The following is a 19,248-nucleotide window of genomic DNA, read 5'->3' on the forward strand; positions in this document are numbered from 1 at the left end:
AGTCATGAAGTGTGTAATCCAAGTGTATATTTTACAACAAGTCTCAAAAAGATACTCAGCCTTCTAACACCTGCTGCCTTTTCCAGCACACATCATGGTCAGCAGAAAGACTTCTGCTGACTTCAGGGGGTGTTGGATCAGGCCCTGCTGCATTTCTGCACTATGAAGAGACAGGTTATCTCTAGTTAATTGTAGGACATCAAGTGGCTGAGTGAAGGGGGCTCATTCACTATGCACACGCAAGTACTTTTATTGTTATAATCAACTGCTCGTTTGGAAAATTCACTGCTGCAGACTGCAGCTGAACAAAACATTTCATGAACAGTGATGCAGGGCAGAACAACTGAAACAATGCATCACTTTGCAATCAAGACACTCAGAAAGACTACTTTTTTTTTTTTTTTTTTTACAAATTGATACATAAACACACACTCCTATGTGCACATACTAACACAGCAAAATTAGACATACTTTGATTTTACTCCCTGCAGTGGTAGGACGGCCCTTCTTGTCCACTTGAAGGTTTTCAGGAAACAGAGCCTTTATAAAAGGCCTAGGAAAGAATTAATAAAATAATGTTGGTAGAGAAAGACAATTCAATGCAGGAATGTCAAGGAATATGCTCTAAAAGTTGAATGTTGAGCAAAACATAAATAGCTATTTTCTATTGATCTGGAGTTTTATCAAATCAATGTTAAGATTAGTATTTTCCGTAAGCTTCATTCCTTTTATAGAGATCCTTTGCTTTTTTAGTGAGCCTTGGAAGACAAGATAGTAGACTCTAGACTGCAAGAAACACGTACTTCTATAAAAAGTAAGCATCAACTAATTAAAATACATAACAAAAGGCGTTACTTTGTGTGTTAAAATGGTGCCTGTTGTGAGAGGAGGCCAATCCCTGATGGTCTTGTCTGAGACCAAAACAACTGGCTGTCACTCTGCCATCTGATTATGACACTGCAGCACTTTACTCACTTGGATTTGCAGAAAATGAAGGTCAATCTAACACAGGTGATACTGTTCTACTGCAGTGATGTATTGTTTCCACTTTTATGCCAATGAGTTCACAAGTTACAGAATGTAGAAGTCAGGCCCTCTGCATCCATCTGAACTAACATGTTATTCCTAGCTTTAAGCAAGTTTTGCTTACGTACAAATCACTGCTCTGCATGAGTTCAATCAAGTCCATGAAAAGAACATCCCGATTTCTCTCGCAGAATCCATCCATATCATAAGATACCTGGGCCAAGGTGGAAATTAATTGTTTGTGGTAAGTTGAGAACCCAGTAATTATAGAAAACTTAAATTCTGTCCTTATCAGTAGCTGTTCTGAACTTTTTGGTTAGTCTGGTATAACACTTACTTAAAGATACTACAATCATCACTAAATCCTTGCATCTATTATTAGTTAACTCTTTCACAACAAAGTAATTTCATCCATGTATTTAAATTCAGTCAAAAAGACTGTCATGGACCTAGCCAATGGATTATGACACGAGTGAATTTAATACTGGATTTTACTGAACAGGAATTCATGCATAGTAAGGATTTACCATTATTAACTATAACTGCAGGAAATCATGCATAGTCTGAGAAATACACCCAAAGACGACAGAACTTTATATTCCCAGTTTCATTGGTATATCATAACCTAAGGACCATTTTTATAGCTGAATTATTTAGATTTCCTGCTACTATAACCCGCAATTAAGATTAGAATTAATAAAAGACCTGGGCATTTATTATTACATTTAATACTAAGTTCTAGTCAGTATTCTTGATAGAAGCAAGGCCCAGGCCCATCTCGCCTAAGCAAGGGACGTATGTTAGGCCATATTTGTTCCAAACTCCCTACAGTGTGAAAGGAGAACACTTCCTCCTAAGTTAATTTGACTATTTAAAATCAAACCAGCCCCTGCAGAGCTCCCCCATTCCCTTCATTACTCTTCTTTTTCTTTATAAATACATTACAGAGAATTCAGTGCTGATTTTCCACCCTACCTTTCCAGCGTAATGATGGATGATAAATCCCTGGTTCCAGCTGTTGAAATGTTCATGAGTCCCAATCTGCATCTGGAGTTTTTGAAGCAGTGTTTGGTCAGCTCCTCCCCCTACCGCGTGCATGGTGGCGCACACGTCATCTAAAATGCTCATAATCCCCGGGGGATTCTAATGCATTGGAGAAGAGTAACAAAAACAGCAAAAGAAGCGAGGTAAAAAAATTGTGAAGCCAGTTTCTCCCCCACCCAACCAGAAAACTCTCTTTGCTACAAAACCACTAGAGCAAAGTCACAGCAGGAACAATTCCCTCCAGTCAGTAGAGTTCAAAGGAGAGATTAATGTGCACACAAGCATGCAAATAGTCCAAGATGCCACTATGTGAAATGATGGGGGAAACAATGAGTACTGTTACAAAAAAAAAAAAAGGCAGAACACCACACAAAGCCTGAAAACCAAAAACCCCTAAAACTACAAACTGCCCAATATTTGTTTTAGTTTTTAATTCCTTCACAAAGCAATCACCTTTCTCATCCTATCAAGAAATAAATGCACGTCTGAGGTAAGTGATTAATCTCACATGCTGTAGTTTGATAAATTGGAGCTAAATAGCTAAGACTGTGACTGAAAGCCCATCCTTTTCCTAGTTACCCTGATGAGAGAGCAGATGAGCAACACCTGATGTGCATTTCAGTGCAAGTCATTGTAGTACCTGAACTACTGCTAAAATTATCTGGCTTATGTGAGGATAAAGAACTGGCTGAAAACCAACTACTTCTGTCCTAAAGGACAGTTCAGTATTTGTTGAATCAGAATGTAAAGCATTTACAATGCTGCAGAGCATTCTGTGGAGCAAAGACACAAACCACCTTTTATCTACAATACTTCCTCTTCACCTCATTTTGTGGCAGTAACTCAAAGGAAGCTGGCATTGTAGCTTCCCCAAACTGAACTGTATCTCCCAGGGACACGGAGAGCCTTATCTGAGGAACAGCAGAATATGTCATGTAGTTCACGGTAAATTGAGGTGGATAAAGTTTTAATTTCCATCATTACATTTCTGTTGGTCACACATCAATCGCTGTCCGAAAAGAGAACCATAAAGCAGCATATCTTATATGTTGTTTAAGATGTATGTTCTCTATCTTACAGCTCTTATAAGACCTCTTATGTAAGATTTATATATAGGCTTAGTATGACTCAGTAACCAAACAACAGCATTTGCATTTTTCCTACGAACGTTCTTGACAGCAAAGCAGTTGCTCAAATATTTTGAAGAAAAATCTTGGTTTTTCCATGTTTGTTCTAAATACTTACCACTTTGTTCTCTATGAGGTCACACACTATTTTGTTGTTAAAGTAATCTATTGGTGTCCATCTAATTCCTTCTTGCACGTATTCCTCCTGTTAAGTAAAAAGGAAGATGCAAATATCCCTTTGCACCATGGCTGTAGCGCTAGATTTACAATGCATGACACGCACGAAGTGTGCGTGTTCAGACACACGTCAGATGTTGTTATTGAGGGTTAGGTGGGAGAAATGACCCTAAGAATAGCTACATCCAGCTATCTACTGCCTAAGAGATGAATCTGAGTCCTTCCCTCCTCTCCCCACACATTCTTTTGTCATTCATAGACCTTGAGCAGCTACTGAGAACAGGAATATTTTCAACGCATATATTGTCAGAGCACTTCACAAATAGTAACAAAGTGACTGTGAGGGTATCCTGACAGCGCACCCAGGCATCCACAGGATCTGTCTGAAAAATTAATATTGTGACAGGCCCCCAGAAGAACACATTTAGAAATGCACACGCAAGGGAGACACAGCTCTGCTTTTTATTTCTGTACATAATTACTGGAACCATAAAGACACCTAGAGACTGACTGGGGGAAAGACTCACACTAGAATTTGATTAAGCTGACCCATTCACTCGCACACAAATGAGCTCAGCTAGACACGTAGCAGGTCAACAGTGTGCTCAATCGCAGTGATTGGTGACTTTGATACAAAGGCAATTGTGTCTGCATTCCTGAAAACACCGTCCTGAAGCGGGTGCCAGGCCTGAGCCCATCCGCAGCGCTTCTGTCTCAGCTGCTTTCTGCCTGCCCTCCCATGCAAAAGCTCCATTCACGCAAAATGAAATTCCGCAGTAAGACTGCGAGCAGGGAACTGCAAATAATTTCAGAAATATTTTCTCATTTGTCTCAGTCATCTATTTCATTCATATATATATTTAATTTTTTTTTTTTTAAAGGGTGTGGAGGAAATTAAGAACAGTATTCTCATTTAACTGTGTGTTCTGTCCAACAAAAGCACAGGGATGGAACCAAGCTGCAGTTTTCCACTTCTGTCAGTGAGTCAGACTATGCAGCGAGTCTGGGCAGTCAGCTGACTGCGTCAGTGCACGGCTCGGTGGACTCACTTCTGTACCACCGCGCTGGAGAAGAAATGGCTGTAGCTGATGTGGTTTAGTTTTATAGTCAGCCAGCAAAGGTGGTTTTTTTAGTTGTCTTGCTTAACAAGGCAAATTTTATTGCTAGCGGATGATGAAATCTTAATTTTTCCATCACTTGAAAAAGCAATAACTCTTTTACGAATTCAAAAATAGAATAAATGTCTGCTTACCTGTTCTGCCTTCAGTGTCAGTTCAATAAAAATCTGCTGTAGTTTTTCATTAACAAAGTTGATGCAGAACTGTTCAAACCCATTTTTCTATACAAAAGGAAATGATTTAAAAATTAGTCTCATGTTTTATTAGCAATAATTCTTAGTTCTTATGCTGGCGATAAGCTTCAAAGAAACGCTGTCAGTGATGGATGAGCTGCTGACTTTATAGACATTCTATGTAACCTCAGAGATTTCTTTTAAGATCAATGATCTAGTTTCTTTGAAGTTTCTTCACTACTTCGTGTTTATTAAGTGAGACATTACCAGTGAGAACTCAATGTCCGGAAAGCTGGGTTGGATTTTTTTTTTTTGCTTTTATTCTGGCCACAGGCTTTGGGTTTTTTCTCTCTCTAAATAACCAAAAACTCGCCTGGATCAGATCAGCCCAAACCCTGAGTTTTGCTTTCTCTTACCTGGAATATTTCAAAGCCATAAATATCCAGGACACCAATGTTATACTCTTCATGGTCCTTCTCCATAGCCTTATTAATAGACTAATAAAACAAAGAAAATGTAAAACAAAGTGTAGTTTGTATGGTAAAAAGATTTATTCATAACCTTAAATCTTTATTGTTTTTTCCCAAAAATGGAAATATTCAAAGGAATAGAAATACATGTAATAGGGTATCTTACTTTCACAGTTTTTACTATCAATCAGCTAGGAAAGGCACAGTACACTGCCCTGTTTTCCAGGTCAGACAGCCTTTGCATCTACCGCTGTAAAATGTTTCCCCTTTGGTGTAACTGGCTCAGTTAAAGAAAAGGAGCCAACAAAAAAGAACAGCTTAAAGTGTGATATTTGATGTATTTTGCAGATGGTACTGTGAATCTTCTCCCATATTTCTGTATTCCTCTACTTGGCAGTGTCAGTGCTGGTACAGGCACAGAGAGGGGATGACAGAGCTGTCACAATGAGGGGGATTTCTGAGACATTAGCAGCGCTACCACAGCGGAGACAGCACCTGTGGCCAAAGGTGAGATTTCTACCCCACCAACCCAGCCTAGCCTCTCGTTCTGAACAGCGAGAATGGAATTTGACCCTTTGCTCAACTGCCACAACATCACGGTGCTGATTGGTTCTTTGCAGGAGAGCGGGGTAGGGCAGCAGGGGACCATAACCCACTAACTCTGCTCATCTGAAAACGCTCAACTACGTAAGAGGAAGTAAAACGGAGAAATAGGGGTACTGGCAGGAAGGAGATGTCAGAACAGCATATGGGACCGTTGTGGCAGGAGACCGAGCAAATATAGTGCTGAAAGCACAGCTTATTCACTTCAAAGAAAGCACAGCATTTGTCACACAATCAGTGCCTTGTGTTTGATACCCATAGTCATGCTCCCACTGCACTGCTCAGCACTGCTGCTAAGGTTCAGGCACAGTGTGTCTGGGTGAAAGAAATGACAGACAAGAAAAGGCCTGCAAGGAACACTCCTAGTGCACTTGTCCTCGATATTTCAGTAGAATCGAACAAATCCAACTTACATCCACCAAGTAATCAAATACACGGGCATGAAGGGCCTTGGCCAGTGCATCTCTGGTGTAGCAGGCTTGCTCCACATTTAGTGTTACGTTAATGGACTCGGACTTGCCTCCCCACTTGCTGTCCATCTGTCTGCTGGTCAGTTTTTCCTTTAGGCGGTCCTGGTTAATTCCCAGGAGAAAGGCGGGGAAAGCCAAAACTGCAAGAAAGACAGGAGTTGTTGGATTAGACCTACAGACTAAAACAACGCAGCATGAAGGAAAAAGAAATGTATCTCTAGTAACCATCAGCAGGACTATACAACATGGGGCAGCTTAAAAAGAAAAAGAGGAGGGGAGCTTAGGGAAATTTGAAAGACATAAATCCCAAGGACATTTTCAACTCTTTACTGATGTGGATTTCAATTAAGATAAACTACCTTGAAGTAAAACAGTTAGTTATTTCTGTACCTTCAGTCCTTCAAATATGTAAGGTGGCTTAGGTCACGGTTTTGAACTATGTGAGGTTCAAACAAATCACTCTTGGAGGAGATGGAGATAAAACACAGAGCCCAGACATCGAATAAAATTTACATCATTAAAATTGATTAATTGAAAAGAATGATCTTCAAAGAAAAGTCAGTATTGTTATGTGGAACTGTTTTAAGCACAATCAGTGAAGAAAAGCTGAAAAAGACAAAGTTAATATCATCGTTTTTCAGAAAGTGCAAACCAAACCCTTCAGTACAATGCAAAGCAAACATAAAGAGGGATGACTTAAATTGTTTTCTTCATCCATGAGAGAATAAGTGGTATAAATCATGACAAAAGCACTTAAAACTCAAGATCCATTAATCTTTCAACATCTCGCCGATATGGGCCTGGCTGATATAAAACAGCAGGAAGAGGCGAGGAATGCAAGGACAGCGCATTGTGGGTAAGGAAGTAATAAGGAAGTAGTTACACAGTAGATGTATCTGATAATGAGGTACAGGTTGAGAAATTTGAGACAAGGAACTTAACTGTAGTATTTAACTTCTGCATTCCAATTCAAACCTGCATTTCCATTTCCAAAGCACCTCTTCTGGATGCCTGTGCGAGCGCTGACTGCGCACCTGAGGCTGGGGACACGCCACACGCTGGCAGCTGCTTCCACGTGGCAACAAGGTCAGACAAACCACACAAGAAACAGCTGTTTTTATGAACACATGCTCATGCAGTGAAAGGAGCAGAGTTCAAGTTTGCTTGAGGGCATTTTTCACTATTCCTGTTAATTCTTACTCAGAGCCTGGAAAAGGGTTTCTTAAATTCAAAATGCAAAATTGCAGTCCTATTAATTCAGCAGCTTTGTGCAGGACAACGCAGGGGCTGCAGCACCACTGGTTTTGGAAGAGAACCTACATTAGCAGCCTCACACTGTAAGAGACCTTGCACCACGTCTGGATAAGCAGCTCAACATCGCAGTTCACCTCATGCCATCTGGATTCCAGCCCACTGCTACTTCTATTACAGTTTCCAGAAGTACTTACACTCCTCACTCTCCACTGCCGCATAGTTGCCAACTTCTTTGAAGCTAATGTTGCCTAAATGCAGTATTCCTGCCACTATCTGCAACACCAATGCCTGCTCCTCTGCAAAGATCCCAATCACATTCATTGCATGCTGGGAAGAGAAAGAAAACAAAATTAATCAGTCAAAGAATCTGTTCGATGATTCTTGGCAAAGAAGTCCTTTTAAAATTTCGATATTAAAAGTCTGCGTTTTCCCAAACAGTTCCAATACCTAAGGCAACCAAATGTCACTACAGCCTGCACTGAAGTTATAAAAGGTGCCAGATGCCTTATTTCAGTATTTTTTGTACATTTTCTAATTAAATTCAGAAGCATCTACCACATGTAGAAGATGTGTTAGCAAAACACATGCCAGAAAATTAAAGTTACTAAAAACCAAGCACCTGTTCTTCAGAGTCACACTAAAAGGAGTGACTTCCATTGCAAAATGGGTAATGGTGACTCAAAAGACAATGATTTATTCCTTCTACACAGACAAGTTTATCCACTGGGACGAAGAACTGTGAAGCTGCACTGAACAGTGCTAAAAAGCAGCCCAGTCTGGCTGGATTGGTCCATGAATTTCAGCCACTTACTAGCAAATACTCCCCAACAACACTGGGGTTTGGAGTCCAGAGTACACGGCAACTAACAATACGTCTTCTCAACCGACTGTTTTTCTAAAATACCAAATTAGCTGGTTTTTCTCTTTTTTTTTTGGCCTTTAAATGCGTCACATATAAATAAGAAGATGCGTTAATATGCTTATTTTAAATAGTAAATTTCTAATAACAGGAGACCAGCAAGTTGATATGACTTGCATAAAGGTGACATGATGAATTGGCCACAGCACTGGATAAAGATCCTTGATCTATGCTTTTTAAGTCCCTTTCTTCAGCCTTTCAGTTGTCCTGTTTTGAACAGGCATGGAAGATCAGTCACCACTGACTTCAACTAAAATAGGGCACTCTTTTATATTTTCTTCTAGTGCAAGTTCCTCGCTGTGTTTGCATTTTCACATTTTTCATACAGCAGGTAATTTATACTCGATTTCATTACATTTGCACCTTCTGAAAAAGAATAAACAGAAACCAAAATGCCTTTTGATAAAAAGTATCCACCTGCTCAGGACAGTTGGATTGCACCACAAGACCCTCTTCAGGTTAACATACCTCCTCCTCAGGGGAAAATATAATTTAAATAAGTTATGTCCGCACTTATTTCTCATTCCCACATTAATACATCAATGTCTTTGCTACAAACGGACAGCGAAATGAACATACATCAACCACTATGGAAATCAGAGACTAGAAAACTCACCAGTGTTTCTTGGAAATCTGATTTGTCATCGATGTCATCGACTTTGTAAGACCCAGAGAGACTCAGGTAGTAATAGTAGTCCATACTGGTAATGCCAAGACTGCTTTTTTGTTCCGAGGAGGCCCCTTCAATTAGCTGCAGAATAAAAACCCCCAAATTAGGTCTCATACAGTGATCTTCAGCAGAGGGGCTGAAATATTGAAGCAGTTTTGCTCTGGAGCTGAAACACAGCTAGGCAGGTTGATGGTGTCTTAACATGCTAGCAAGCCTCCCTGTGATCCCAGATCACCTTCTTGAGTGCGCGTTCAGCAGGTATTTTAAATAACTGAAAGGATCTCTACACTTCTGACCTGGTAAAAAATGTGAAAACTCCTCTCTCCAGGATTCCTCATTACAACTCGAGATTTTTCCAGTAGAAAGTTGGAGATTTTCCCACCATCTGGTTCTCCACCTGGACTAAACTGGATTTCAAAGTATTTCCCCTGCAATAAATAATTAAAGCTGTTGAAGGATTAGTACATACAAATTTGAAATCATACACTTGTACTGTACCTCAAGCAGGGTCACTAGGGTATTTAATCTTTATGGATGCAGAGACACAGCTGCCTCAAGGTACAACCCAAACCTCGATAGTCAAACGATCACGTATCTTTCTTTCTGCCATTTACACAGCATAAGACTTGGGATAATACATTATGTGTTAATGCAAATAAAGAGCAGAAGTCAGTGGCTTCTCTTCACTGCCAAGACTCTTGCTTAAAGCTCACCTATACGGGAAGTAAATTTAATAGTTTTATGGCCAGTGGCAAACACAGTGTTCTGCTTAGAAGGAAGAGAAAGCAATTACCTTTTCCTTTCAGGGAGACGTTAATTGCATTAACACCCACATTGGCTGGGGAACAAATCTGAGATTTGTGAAGCCCACTTGTACCTTTTAAAAACAGAACCTAAGGTACGTTATCTAGTGAAGGGTAATTCCACAATAGTATCTTAAGTATTTTATAGTGACAGACTGAAGATAATTCCTGCCTGATTTCTGTATATATTAGCAAAAGCACTTCCCATTAAACAACTCTAAGGATGGTTTCATCTATTTTTAAAAAAGCTATCAATTCTCTTACTTTTTTAAAATAAACACCTATTACCATGTGTATTTTAGCGATCTGGAAAACCAGCCAGTTTGTTGCTGACAAGTTATCTGCTTGCAGACTGAACATTTTACAAAGAAATTGTGACCAGTACATGTTTTGAGAGAAACAAATGTGCAGCATACACAGAATTAAATACAGGCCTCTCAACATATGCTTTGTGTTTTAAAATGCGCCTTGTATTTTCTTTAGATTTTCCTTATTTGCAGTCAATTTATATTATACTCCTAAATACTGTCTCTGTAACAACACAGAAGTCGGAAAAAAAAAAGTCATCTTTAAAGTACAGGGACTTACGAATCTGCTAGAGTTGTTGTTCCGTACAGTTTTTGCGTTCCCGAAGGCCTCCAGTAAAGGGTTGGACTGCAGAATAATATCTTTAACATGCTAAAATTTTAGGAAACAAAAGAGAGAGAGATTCAGAGATACGCATTCTTGAAGTTATTAGAGATATTCCAGACAACCATGTAATCTAAAATGTATATGAATATGAAAAAAGCAAGAAAACTCTCATCTATAAGAACTCTGCTTGATTAGGTAAGGAACAGAATCTAACCATTTTTGTTTTTTCAGAGCTTCTAGTTCCTATTCTTTTAAGAAAATCTTACAATACTGAACCAAATGCCTGAGGCTAAAAGCCGGTCCTTCTGTTTGCTATTCTGCCAAGTAACATCGCCAATAAACTGATCTGGTTTTTTTTCATCATCTTGATTTTAAACAATTTCCTTCTTACACATGAACATTTCTATCTTTTGGGGCGTCTGGAACCACAACCAAGTGAATCAAAGCAGTAGGAAATTTAGGAATCTGCAAGTGTTTCAGAAACAATGATGGTGCTCTCTAGCTGTCTTAGGAAGCAATAAAGTGTGTAACTACTGTCTCTGACCCCAGGAGTCGGAAGCTTGGACAAGATATCAGCTTTGGAACAAATCCAATGAGTACATGTTAGGTTGTGATGATAATATTGGATTTTGTTTCAAAATAAATGCTCAAGGCAACTTAACAGCTTCATCAACTCTGTAATCACTAAGAATATTTCTTAATTTTGTACAAAAAGCTGGAATCTTTTAAATAAAAAAATATTTACTTATAAATTATTATTACATTTATTCCAAAAATAACACAACACATGCTTTCTCTAGATCATTCTCTTAGTTACCGAACTGTTCCCTGCAACGTTCCCAGTATGTCTGTAGCACAAAACTAAGCAGAAAGAACACACTCAACATCAGAGACTGCAATAAAGCAAAAAGGAACAGTAAGCACACAAAAAGAGTGAACTGGTAAAAGTAGCTGCTACCTACCTATCACGGCCTGTCGGTCAGTGAGTGACACTGTAATGTCATTAGTGGAAGTTTTCCGGCTAATGCACTCAATTAGTTTTAGTTAACAGGATTTGATAGAGCAGACATTGATAGTGTAGTTATTAACAAAGGCAACAATTTGCTGTTTCAGTTAGCTTTCAGATACTCTCACTTCGACTCGATAACCTCATAGAATGAGATGATATTCCTGCTGCTGGCTCTCTGACATATGCATACAAATCAGAGATTTAATGGAAGCAATAAAAACCCTTAATGCCAGGTCATTTTTCAGTAGAATGCCAACACACGAGGAAAAAAACCCACACATCTACTAAAATGAGATTAGTTGTTGTTCTTAATACAGTTAATTAATTAATTTACCTTCTATGCCTTAACATTAAAAAAAAATACTTGCAGACATAATTCAGGATGAGAGTTAGTAAACTTTCAGCAGAGATGACTCTGGGTCTGTGGATTTCCCTCCCAGGGCTCCCACCACAAAGGCAGCCAGGGAACCTGCAAGCAAACAGTTCACTGTCCACTCCAGTCGTCTCTCTGCTGCTGAGGCCTTAGGTGTGATTCTAGCTGCTCACCCACAAGCTTCTTCGGCAGAGCCTCTTATCTCCTGGTGTCTGCCGAGACACACCTCGGTCATCCTGCCGCTGAAGCCAACCTTTAGACTCTGCTTATGCTTCAGTGTTACCGTAGATCAACTCACCTGGACTTTAGGGCCGCCTCCTGAAATTTTGGAGATATAACTCATAATATATTTAGCAGCTACAGTCTTTCCAGCACCACTTTCTCCACTATAAAAAAAGGAATATAAAAATGTACCTGTTTGTTAGTTATTAAATAACTCTAGAATGGAGTCATTTGGGGCTTACCTTGTTCAATTAAGACTAGGTATCTTAACAACGAATAATAATAAATACACACCATATTTAGATCAGGTAAGCCAGTAACATATGGACTGTGATAGAGGATTGTTGCATGAGACTTGCATATGTTTGTGCATAGACATTTTTGACTACATCATCCTGTACAGACACCAGAATCTCTATGGGACTTCAGTCAGAAAACTACGCAAATTGAGAAATAAATATTCTTAAACCAAGATGCTCAGAAGGGAAAAAGTGTGTTAAGAACTTAAATCCCATCTAAATTTAGTGGCATTTCAGATTTTAACACAAAAGCTCACTTGAAAATCCAAGATTTGAATGCCACGCCTCCTACCCACTTCATTTCAGGAGTCTTTTGTTTTAGGTGTTCCTGAATAAAATAATGAGACATTATTAATCACATCCTGAATGACGGAAGAACTACCTTCCTGTTCCTATGCCTCTTGACACAGGGTACAAGAAGTCTTAATACTCCATATTAGCCTTCATAATTCCCTCCTTTGTTGTAACATTTCACTTCAATGGTGAATAACGTTTACAACAACAGTGGATTTGCTTTCTCACTACCGGTAAGCTTCTCAAGAAGCTCATTTCAACAGAATTCCTCCAGACTTACATAAATCTTCATGCAAGTCAGCTTTGACCTAAATGAATTTACCGTGACCTGGACAACTTTACTGATACAAAACCCCCAACACACAGATGTTGGGCTCAATATCATGAAGATACCTGAAATACTTCTTTCTTTTGCGAAAATCTGGGATACATTTAAGGTCCTGAATAATTTCAGTGAATATTGTTGACTCTTCCCCGTGCACCTACTTGTTCCTGGATATGGATCAAACACACAACTTTTCCTGCACAAATTTTAGCAACGTTTGCCAGAGAAGCATCAGCATGTCCTGCACAGGAAAAGGACTTGCTGAAAATGTCAACTCACAGCTCCTTATCAGCATGAGTAATGAAGACATTTCCAAAGGTTTAATTCTGAAAAAGCTCTCCAAAATGCAGAGCTACAAATCTAATTTTAAATATTCAAAGCTGCCAAACAGTACAGAAACACTGAAAGGCTATTTCTTTTTTTTTTCTGGCCAGAAACATCTTCCCACTTTTGTCTTCCCCGACTGTAGTTTAACAGCTCAAACGGGAAACCTGAGAAGGTGAAAAAAATACTTCTTGATGTCTCATCTGCGAAGCGCAGACTGTAATTTTTATTATTCCGACTCATCTTTTCCTATGTATCGAGAAGGAAGCCTGTATTACTGGTATCTACCACATTCACAAGGACAGACGCTGTTTGCTGGATGGCAAACTGTATTTAGAAGTTCAAATCAGCAGTAGTTTGGTAATTAAAATAACATTTCTTCAAAATTTGCTTGCAGCAAATTTTCTCATCCTGTTGCAAAACAAGACAGACAAACCAACCTAAACCGAATCACACTCTTGAGCTTATACATGCAGTTTTCTATGGAATACAGAGGATCCAGGGATGAATACTGAATGAATTTGATCAGGCATTATTCATCCTGCAGTAAAAATGCTACACGTTTCTGTAAGACTTTCTTTGATACATAAATTACCCTTCTTGTTCAAAATAAGTGTGAATAATACCTCTCTTACCATAGCGTCTGCCACAGATATTGACCTGAAGGAACACAGTTCCATTTCATCATTAGTCTCTGCTTCAGTCTAAGTGGTTCTTTAAATCAATTTAGCCAAAAGACTGCTTTTCAGAGTTTGCTTTAGATTTAAACACGCATACACTTTTTTCAGTTTTATGCTTTTATTGATCAAAGACCAGTAAATTGCTTCTATTGAATTAGAATAAATAGTTGGATGATGCACTATTTATGAACCAGAGTAACTTTATCTAATGGGATAGTATCTTGCACCCAGTGAAGCTCAGGTAGTCAACCATCACAGGTGAATTGTGGCACTCCTGCTACACGATTCTCACACAGAAGCTTTTGCACATAAAACTTACTACTCTACTGCTGGTAAAACTATTGTAAGAAGATGTAAGGATCATGTTTTAGCTTGGTAGTTTAAAGTATGTTGAAAATATGGAGGTTTTTAAAGGTTGGAAAAATTATCATAATGGCTTAAAGCAAGGGGACTACGGTACTGGCAATTTTCTCAGAGACTTTTCTTACTCATTCACAAAAAAAAAAAGATAATGCTTTGAAAGACATAAACTTTCATGTATTTGCTACTTAGAAAAAGTGACATTTTATTCAGCAAAGTCATTTAACACCTAGCTGAAATGAGACTAAGACTACAAACATAGAGGGACAATTTTTTGCTCCCTTCCTCCTCAGAGGAAATATAATCAGTGATCAGAGTAGTGAAGCAAGAACCAATATGGAGCCTCATCCTTCTCTTTAAAATTAATTTGCTGAGTGGCATTTAATATAGTATCCCTGGTGGCAGAACAACACAAGCAATACTTACATACATTGCCAGGACCACACAGGAATTTTAAGAACAAATATTTATAAAGAACTCTTGGATCTGCATACGTAAAGTACTCTGATGTGTTTAGATAAGTCTTCGCAATTACGTAGAAAATTTACTTTCTCTAATTATGTTCAGAGAAACCTCAGTAGCATATCTTCAGGTAAATATTCTTCCCTTCTGAATTGGAGCTTTTACCTACCTTTCCTTACTGCATTAAACTTATGTTTCTACCACCTCCTTATTAAAACTCAATGATATTTCCAGTTATATTCTGTACCAATGTCAATCGGTAGAACAATCAGTCATTCGAGGCTTGTGGAAAGCTGAGATAGAGAAGCTGAGTAGGAATGTTGTATTAAATTTTGACCTTAGAGTTAAGACAGGCATGAGACGTTCACTATAAACAGGTGGGGTGGCAAAATATCTCTTTTTCATATACGTTTGTAGTATTTAAGACGTATTGTCTTTTCAGGCATGCGGTCATCATACATAGCTTTACTGTACTCAAAGGCTGCCACAGGGATGTGAAATGCAAACTAAAATTACAGAAAAGAAGGACTGAAAAACTGTTTTGAAGCAACTGCAACATCTCCTAGCAGAGATCACAGAAAGGGAAAATAAGGTCCTCAACTTTACACAAAAGTAAAACCTTAAGAACACTCTAAAGAAATACATTTATTGCTACATAATAGAAAAATACTAGTCACAACCTCCTCTTTTTCTTACCTAATAATGACACACTGATTCTCTCTGTCAATAATCATGTTTCTGTACATGCTGTCTGCAAGAGCATAAATATGTGGTGGGTTTTCATATTGTGCCTAGAAGGGGAAATAAGAGAATGATTTTTCAACACAGAAAGAGCAATACAAATCTTTATTTAAATTGGAAGAATTATTTTCCTGGAAAAACAATTCTGAATCCTACTTAATTTTCGCCAGGAATTTTTTTGTTCATTTAACAAAAACAAACCAAAGCCTCTGGGTTTTGTTACTGATCTTTCTCTCATCCACGATTTTCTCCTAAACTATCGTAAACACCCTGTTCTAAAAACGGTCTGTGCTTGAAATGTATTACTGGTCCAAGAGAAACTCCCATAATTTCAGCCTCCTCCACCAGCAGTCATATGCTAACAATAAACTACCCAGACCGCGACGCAGAGCCTGCTGCTGCTGCGTCTCATTTTCATCCACTGGGCCCGTTTAAACCAAATGGCTTCCCAAATCTATTGACAGGCCCAACTCAAGCAGAGCAGGAAACTCAATTCTAAGTCCCTCATGATGCCCATGTGCTAATTTGCTCTTCTTCAAGCTGTATTTTCAAAAAGGGGCATCTCATTTTGGCATCACAACTTTTTTATCCTTCTTGTCCAGTCTGAGATTTCTCAAGTCACGGTGTCCAAATCCACTAATGGCCATTTGGTATCACACACCACACTTTAAACACATAACAGCTTAAAAACTACTTTTGCAGCAAGAGGAACACATCAAGGAAAGAAACCTAATATGGATTAGAGTTAAGCAATACAAGTATTTTCTTGAAATACTAATCCTATGTTCCAGGGAATTCAATTTGAAGACTCAATATATGGTAATGGGTATCAGCCAAGTTCTCCTAGGCTAGTACAACACCACCAAACCCCAGAAACAAAGGGTTCCAAGAGTTTAACCATGTAGAATAATATTTACATGCCCATGAATATCACAGTACATTTTGAACTGCTTTACTTACTGCTCCTTGGTACATTTCAATTTCCTTTTCCCCAAAATATGGCATTTGCTTGAAAGGATTCACAGAGATTAATACAGAGCCAATATATGTCTGTGTTCAAAAGAAGTTAAGGTAACCACAGTTTCATCACGTATTATCTTAGGACTAGTGACTCCCAAATAATACAGCACATCTTCTAGAAAAAAAACCCCACAGCTTACAACAATTGTTAACAAAAATGAAATTAGTGGGCTTACAAGAACATAAATATATCATGCAATGGGACACTTTCACATCATCAAAATACTTATTTTAGGACAAGTAAAGTACAGAAACATGTATTAGAGGCCCAAACATTGCACACCTTGAATAAAAATACAGAAAGGAAACAGCATATTTAAACTGTTCCTTTGTAATTAAGGAGGTCATATTGTCAGTATCGGAAAATATTGATTTGACCTTTCAGAATAAGCTATAGTGACACGTGCTGATCTCGCAGAGATAGCGCTGAGCACACACAGTTGGCTGGAAGCAGCCTCTACTGAGCTAAACGGGACAATTACTCAACAGCCTGTACTGGAGGGGGAGCTGAGTGAATTGGCTAATTCAAGTATGTGGTGTTTTTTCACGGAGTGTTAACTGTTAACAGTCCCTAGGGGTCTCATCCTGCAGGCTGCCCTATAAGATGACACTTGGTTTCAAGCTGTTAGGAGTCCCAGAAAGCTCTTTTTTTCCAATATTTACAAATTCAGTATTTCACCTTTCTGCATTCAACTCCATGTGTATCTACATTTACAGGATAAATAAGAAACCTTTGGAACCAGAGTTGCAATACACACACGTGAAGCAACCGATACCGTTTCACAGGCAGGAAAGGCTCACTGAGCTGGGAGGTAGCAGTACATGCGCGTCAACGACTTCAAAACGTTGTACTGCAGTTTTCATTTGATGATCTGGAATTGTGCAGAAGCACACTTACCATCTAAGCTTCTCACACAAAAGTAGGAAAATTAACAAATTTATCCTGTTGGGTTATCCTACGTACGAGTCTGATTGTGGTGCCACTGCACAAAATGGCAACGCGCTGGAGAAGAAGCATAACTCGGTGAATATAATTTCTGTATTGTCGATTTGCAATGCTTTCTTCATACACTTTTTAATTTAATTTCAAAGAAGAGTGACAACATCTGGGTCTTGGATAGAACAAATCAAGGAATTCATTGTGTCAGTACAAACATCCGAGGCGGCAGTTTTCTGTTGGTAAACAATACCAGCATTTTCTGGGATGATTTGGTAATCTCTATGCAACGTAGCACAGAGAAACTTCATTCATGGGTGGACATACAGACAATTGAAGGATTCAAGAGATGATCTCCATTTTAGAATGAAAAGCCTCCGCAGAACTGCAAAAGGAGTCTTTCTTCCTACATGAAGGAACCATAATGTTTTAAAAGAAGACTCTGATCCTTCATGTGACCACAAGTCCCACCAGAAAACATACTTATTCCTGCAACCATCTCCATGTTAATCTCACCTATTTGTGTAAGAAAAAAAGCACAAAACCGTTTCTTCAGAGCAGTGAAGGCTTTGTCAATGTAGTGTACAGAAGATGCAGTGTTCCACTGGGACAAAAGCGGTTGTGTTACTAGCAGGAAGAGTGCTACAGCTTGTTCCAATACTACAGTTCGACAAATATTGTGCAACTTTATCATGTTTTTATAAGACAAAAATAATAATGGTGTGGTACTTCATTGCACAGAGGATCCAAACCCAAGTGCACACACATTAAAAACCTTTGCAGTTCGGGATGGAAACATCAGCATAACTGCAATGTCAGTCTTCCTCTGTCAGTTCTTGCTAAATTGAACTGCTATTTAGCTCTTAACTATCGGAATATACGGAAATAGCCAGGAGATGTTATATTTCCTTCCCTTTCTACTAAAAAAAAACCCAAACATTTCAAGGAAACTATTCTCCAGATATAACTAGGATGTCCAAAAACTTGGCCACAGCAAAAGAAGAAACAGTATCACTTTCTAGCAGACAATCATATTGATTAGTGTCTACCAAATTCATTATTGCAGTTTATGTTATACATTGTGAAAGCTAAAAATGAAATAGTGGCTATTTTTGTCTTAAGGAATTCCTTTCATATTAAAGTTCAAAATAAAGTAAACCTTTGGTGCTGAAATCTGTTTTTTCCTGTTAATTACATGCTCAGGTATTTAGATCTTTCATGTTTTCAGGAAATAAAATACAAAGTGTAAACATCGCAGATTTACAGATGCTCATCTGTTTCCATCAGCACATGACTCACAGTATTAACAATTCCAGAATAAGCTGTAAATAGCGCTCTATCACAGAATAAACGCTATTTTGAAAGCATTAGAATCTGGGAGGTATAGAAGACAACATGGTATTAAGATATGTATATATACACCTTAAACTTATTCTTGCTTTAAGAAGTAGCATTACTGCAGTTGCGTCAGGGCTCACATGGATATAATACATATGGAGCTTCAAGCCAGTCTTCAACAATGACAAGAACAACTCCAAATATCAAAAAGAGTACCTTAAAATAATTTTTCAGTTCTTCATTTCAGCCCTCATAACTGGCTCAGGTTACAAAGCTTTTTGTCTAATCTCAGGTGAACTGTCACACAAAGTGCTCAACATCTTTGAGTGATCTGCTTAACTAGAATACATACATACAATTAAGTTTCAAATTGGCTC

At 38.5% G+C, this 19,248-nt stretch overlaps 1 protein-coding gene across 3 annotated transcripts in view; it reads right to left on the minus strand.

Moving 5' to 3' along the window:
• Nucleotides 1-19,248, minus strand: part of MYO1E (myosin IE) — a 70,709-nt gene that overhangs the window by 26,367 nt on the left and 25,094 nt on the right. For all 3 annotated transcript variants that reach the window (XR_011338319.1, XM_069867191.1, XM_069867192.1), the window contains exons 3-16: nucleotides 16,537-16,626; nucleotides 15,532-15,626; nucleotides 12,168-12,255; nucleotides 10,443-10,532; nucleotides 9,348-9,479; nucleotides 8,998-9,132; nucleotides 7,657-7,789; nucleotides 6,152-6,348; nucleotides 5,082-5,162; nucleotides 4,627-4,713; nucleotides 3,316-3,402; nucleotides 2,002-2,169; nucleotides 1,155-1,240; nucleotides 472-553 (exon numbers count right to left, since the gene is read on the minus strand). Coding sequence is in view for 2 of the 3 variants with exons in the window: in XM_069867191.1 (XP_069723292.1) it covers nucleotides 472-553; nucleotides 1,155-1,240; nucleotides 2,002-2,169; nucleotides 3,316-3,402; nucleotides 4,627-4,713; nucleotides 5,082-5,162; nucleotides 6,152-6,348; nucleotides 7,657-7,789; nucleotides 8,998-9,132; nucleotides 9,348-9,479; nucleotides 10,443-10,532; nucleotides 12,168-12,255; nucleotides 15,532-15,626; nucleotides 16,537-16,626 (1,551 nt within the window). In the remaining variant the exon portion in view is untranslated. The remainder of the gene's footprint in view (nucleotides 1-471; nucleotides 554-1,154; nucleotides 1,241-2,001; nucleotides 2,170-3,315; nucleotides 3,403-4,626; nucleotides 4,714-5,081; nucleotides 5,163-6,151; nucleotides 6,349-7,656; nucleotides 7,790-8,997; nucleotides 9,133-9,347; nucleotides 9,480-10,442; nucleotides 10,533-12,167; nucleotides 12,256-15,531; nucleotides 15,627-16,536; nucleotides 16,627-19,248) is intronic.

This window comes from Phaenicophaeus curvirostris, chromosome 12 (genome assembly GCF_032191515.1).
Source record: "Phaenicophaeus curvirostris isolate KB17595 chromosome 12, BPBGC_Pcur_1.0, whole genome shotgun sequence".
Lineage (NCBI taxonomy): Eukaryota > Metazoa > Chordata > Aves > Cuculiformes > Cuculidae > Phaenicophaeus > Phaenicophaeus curvirostris.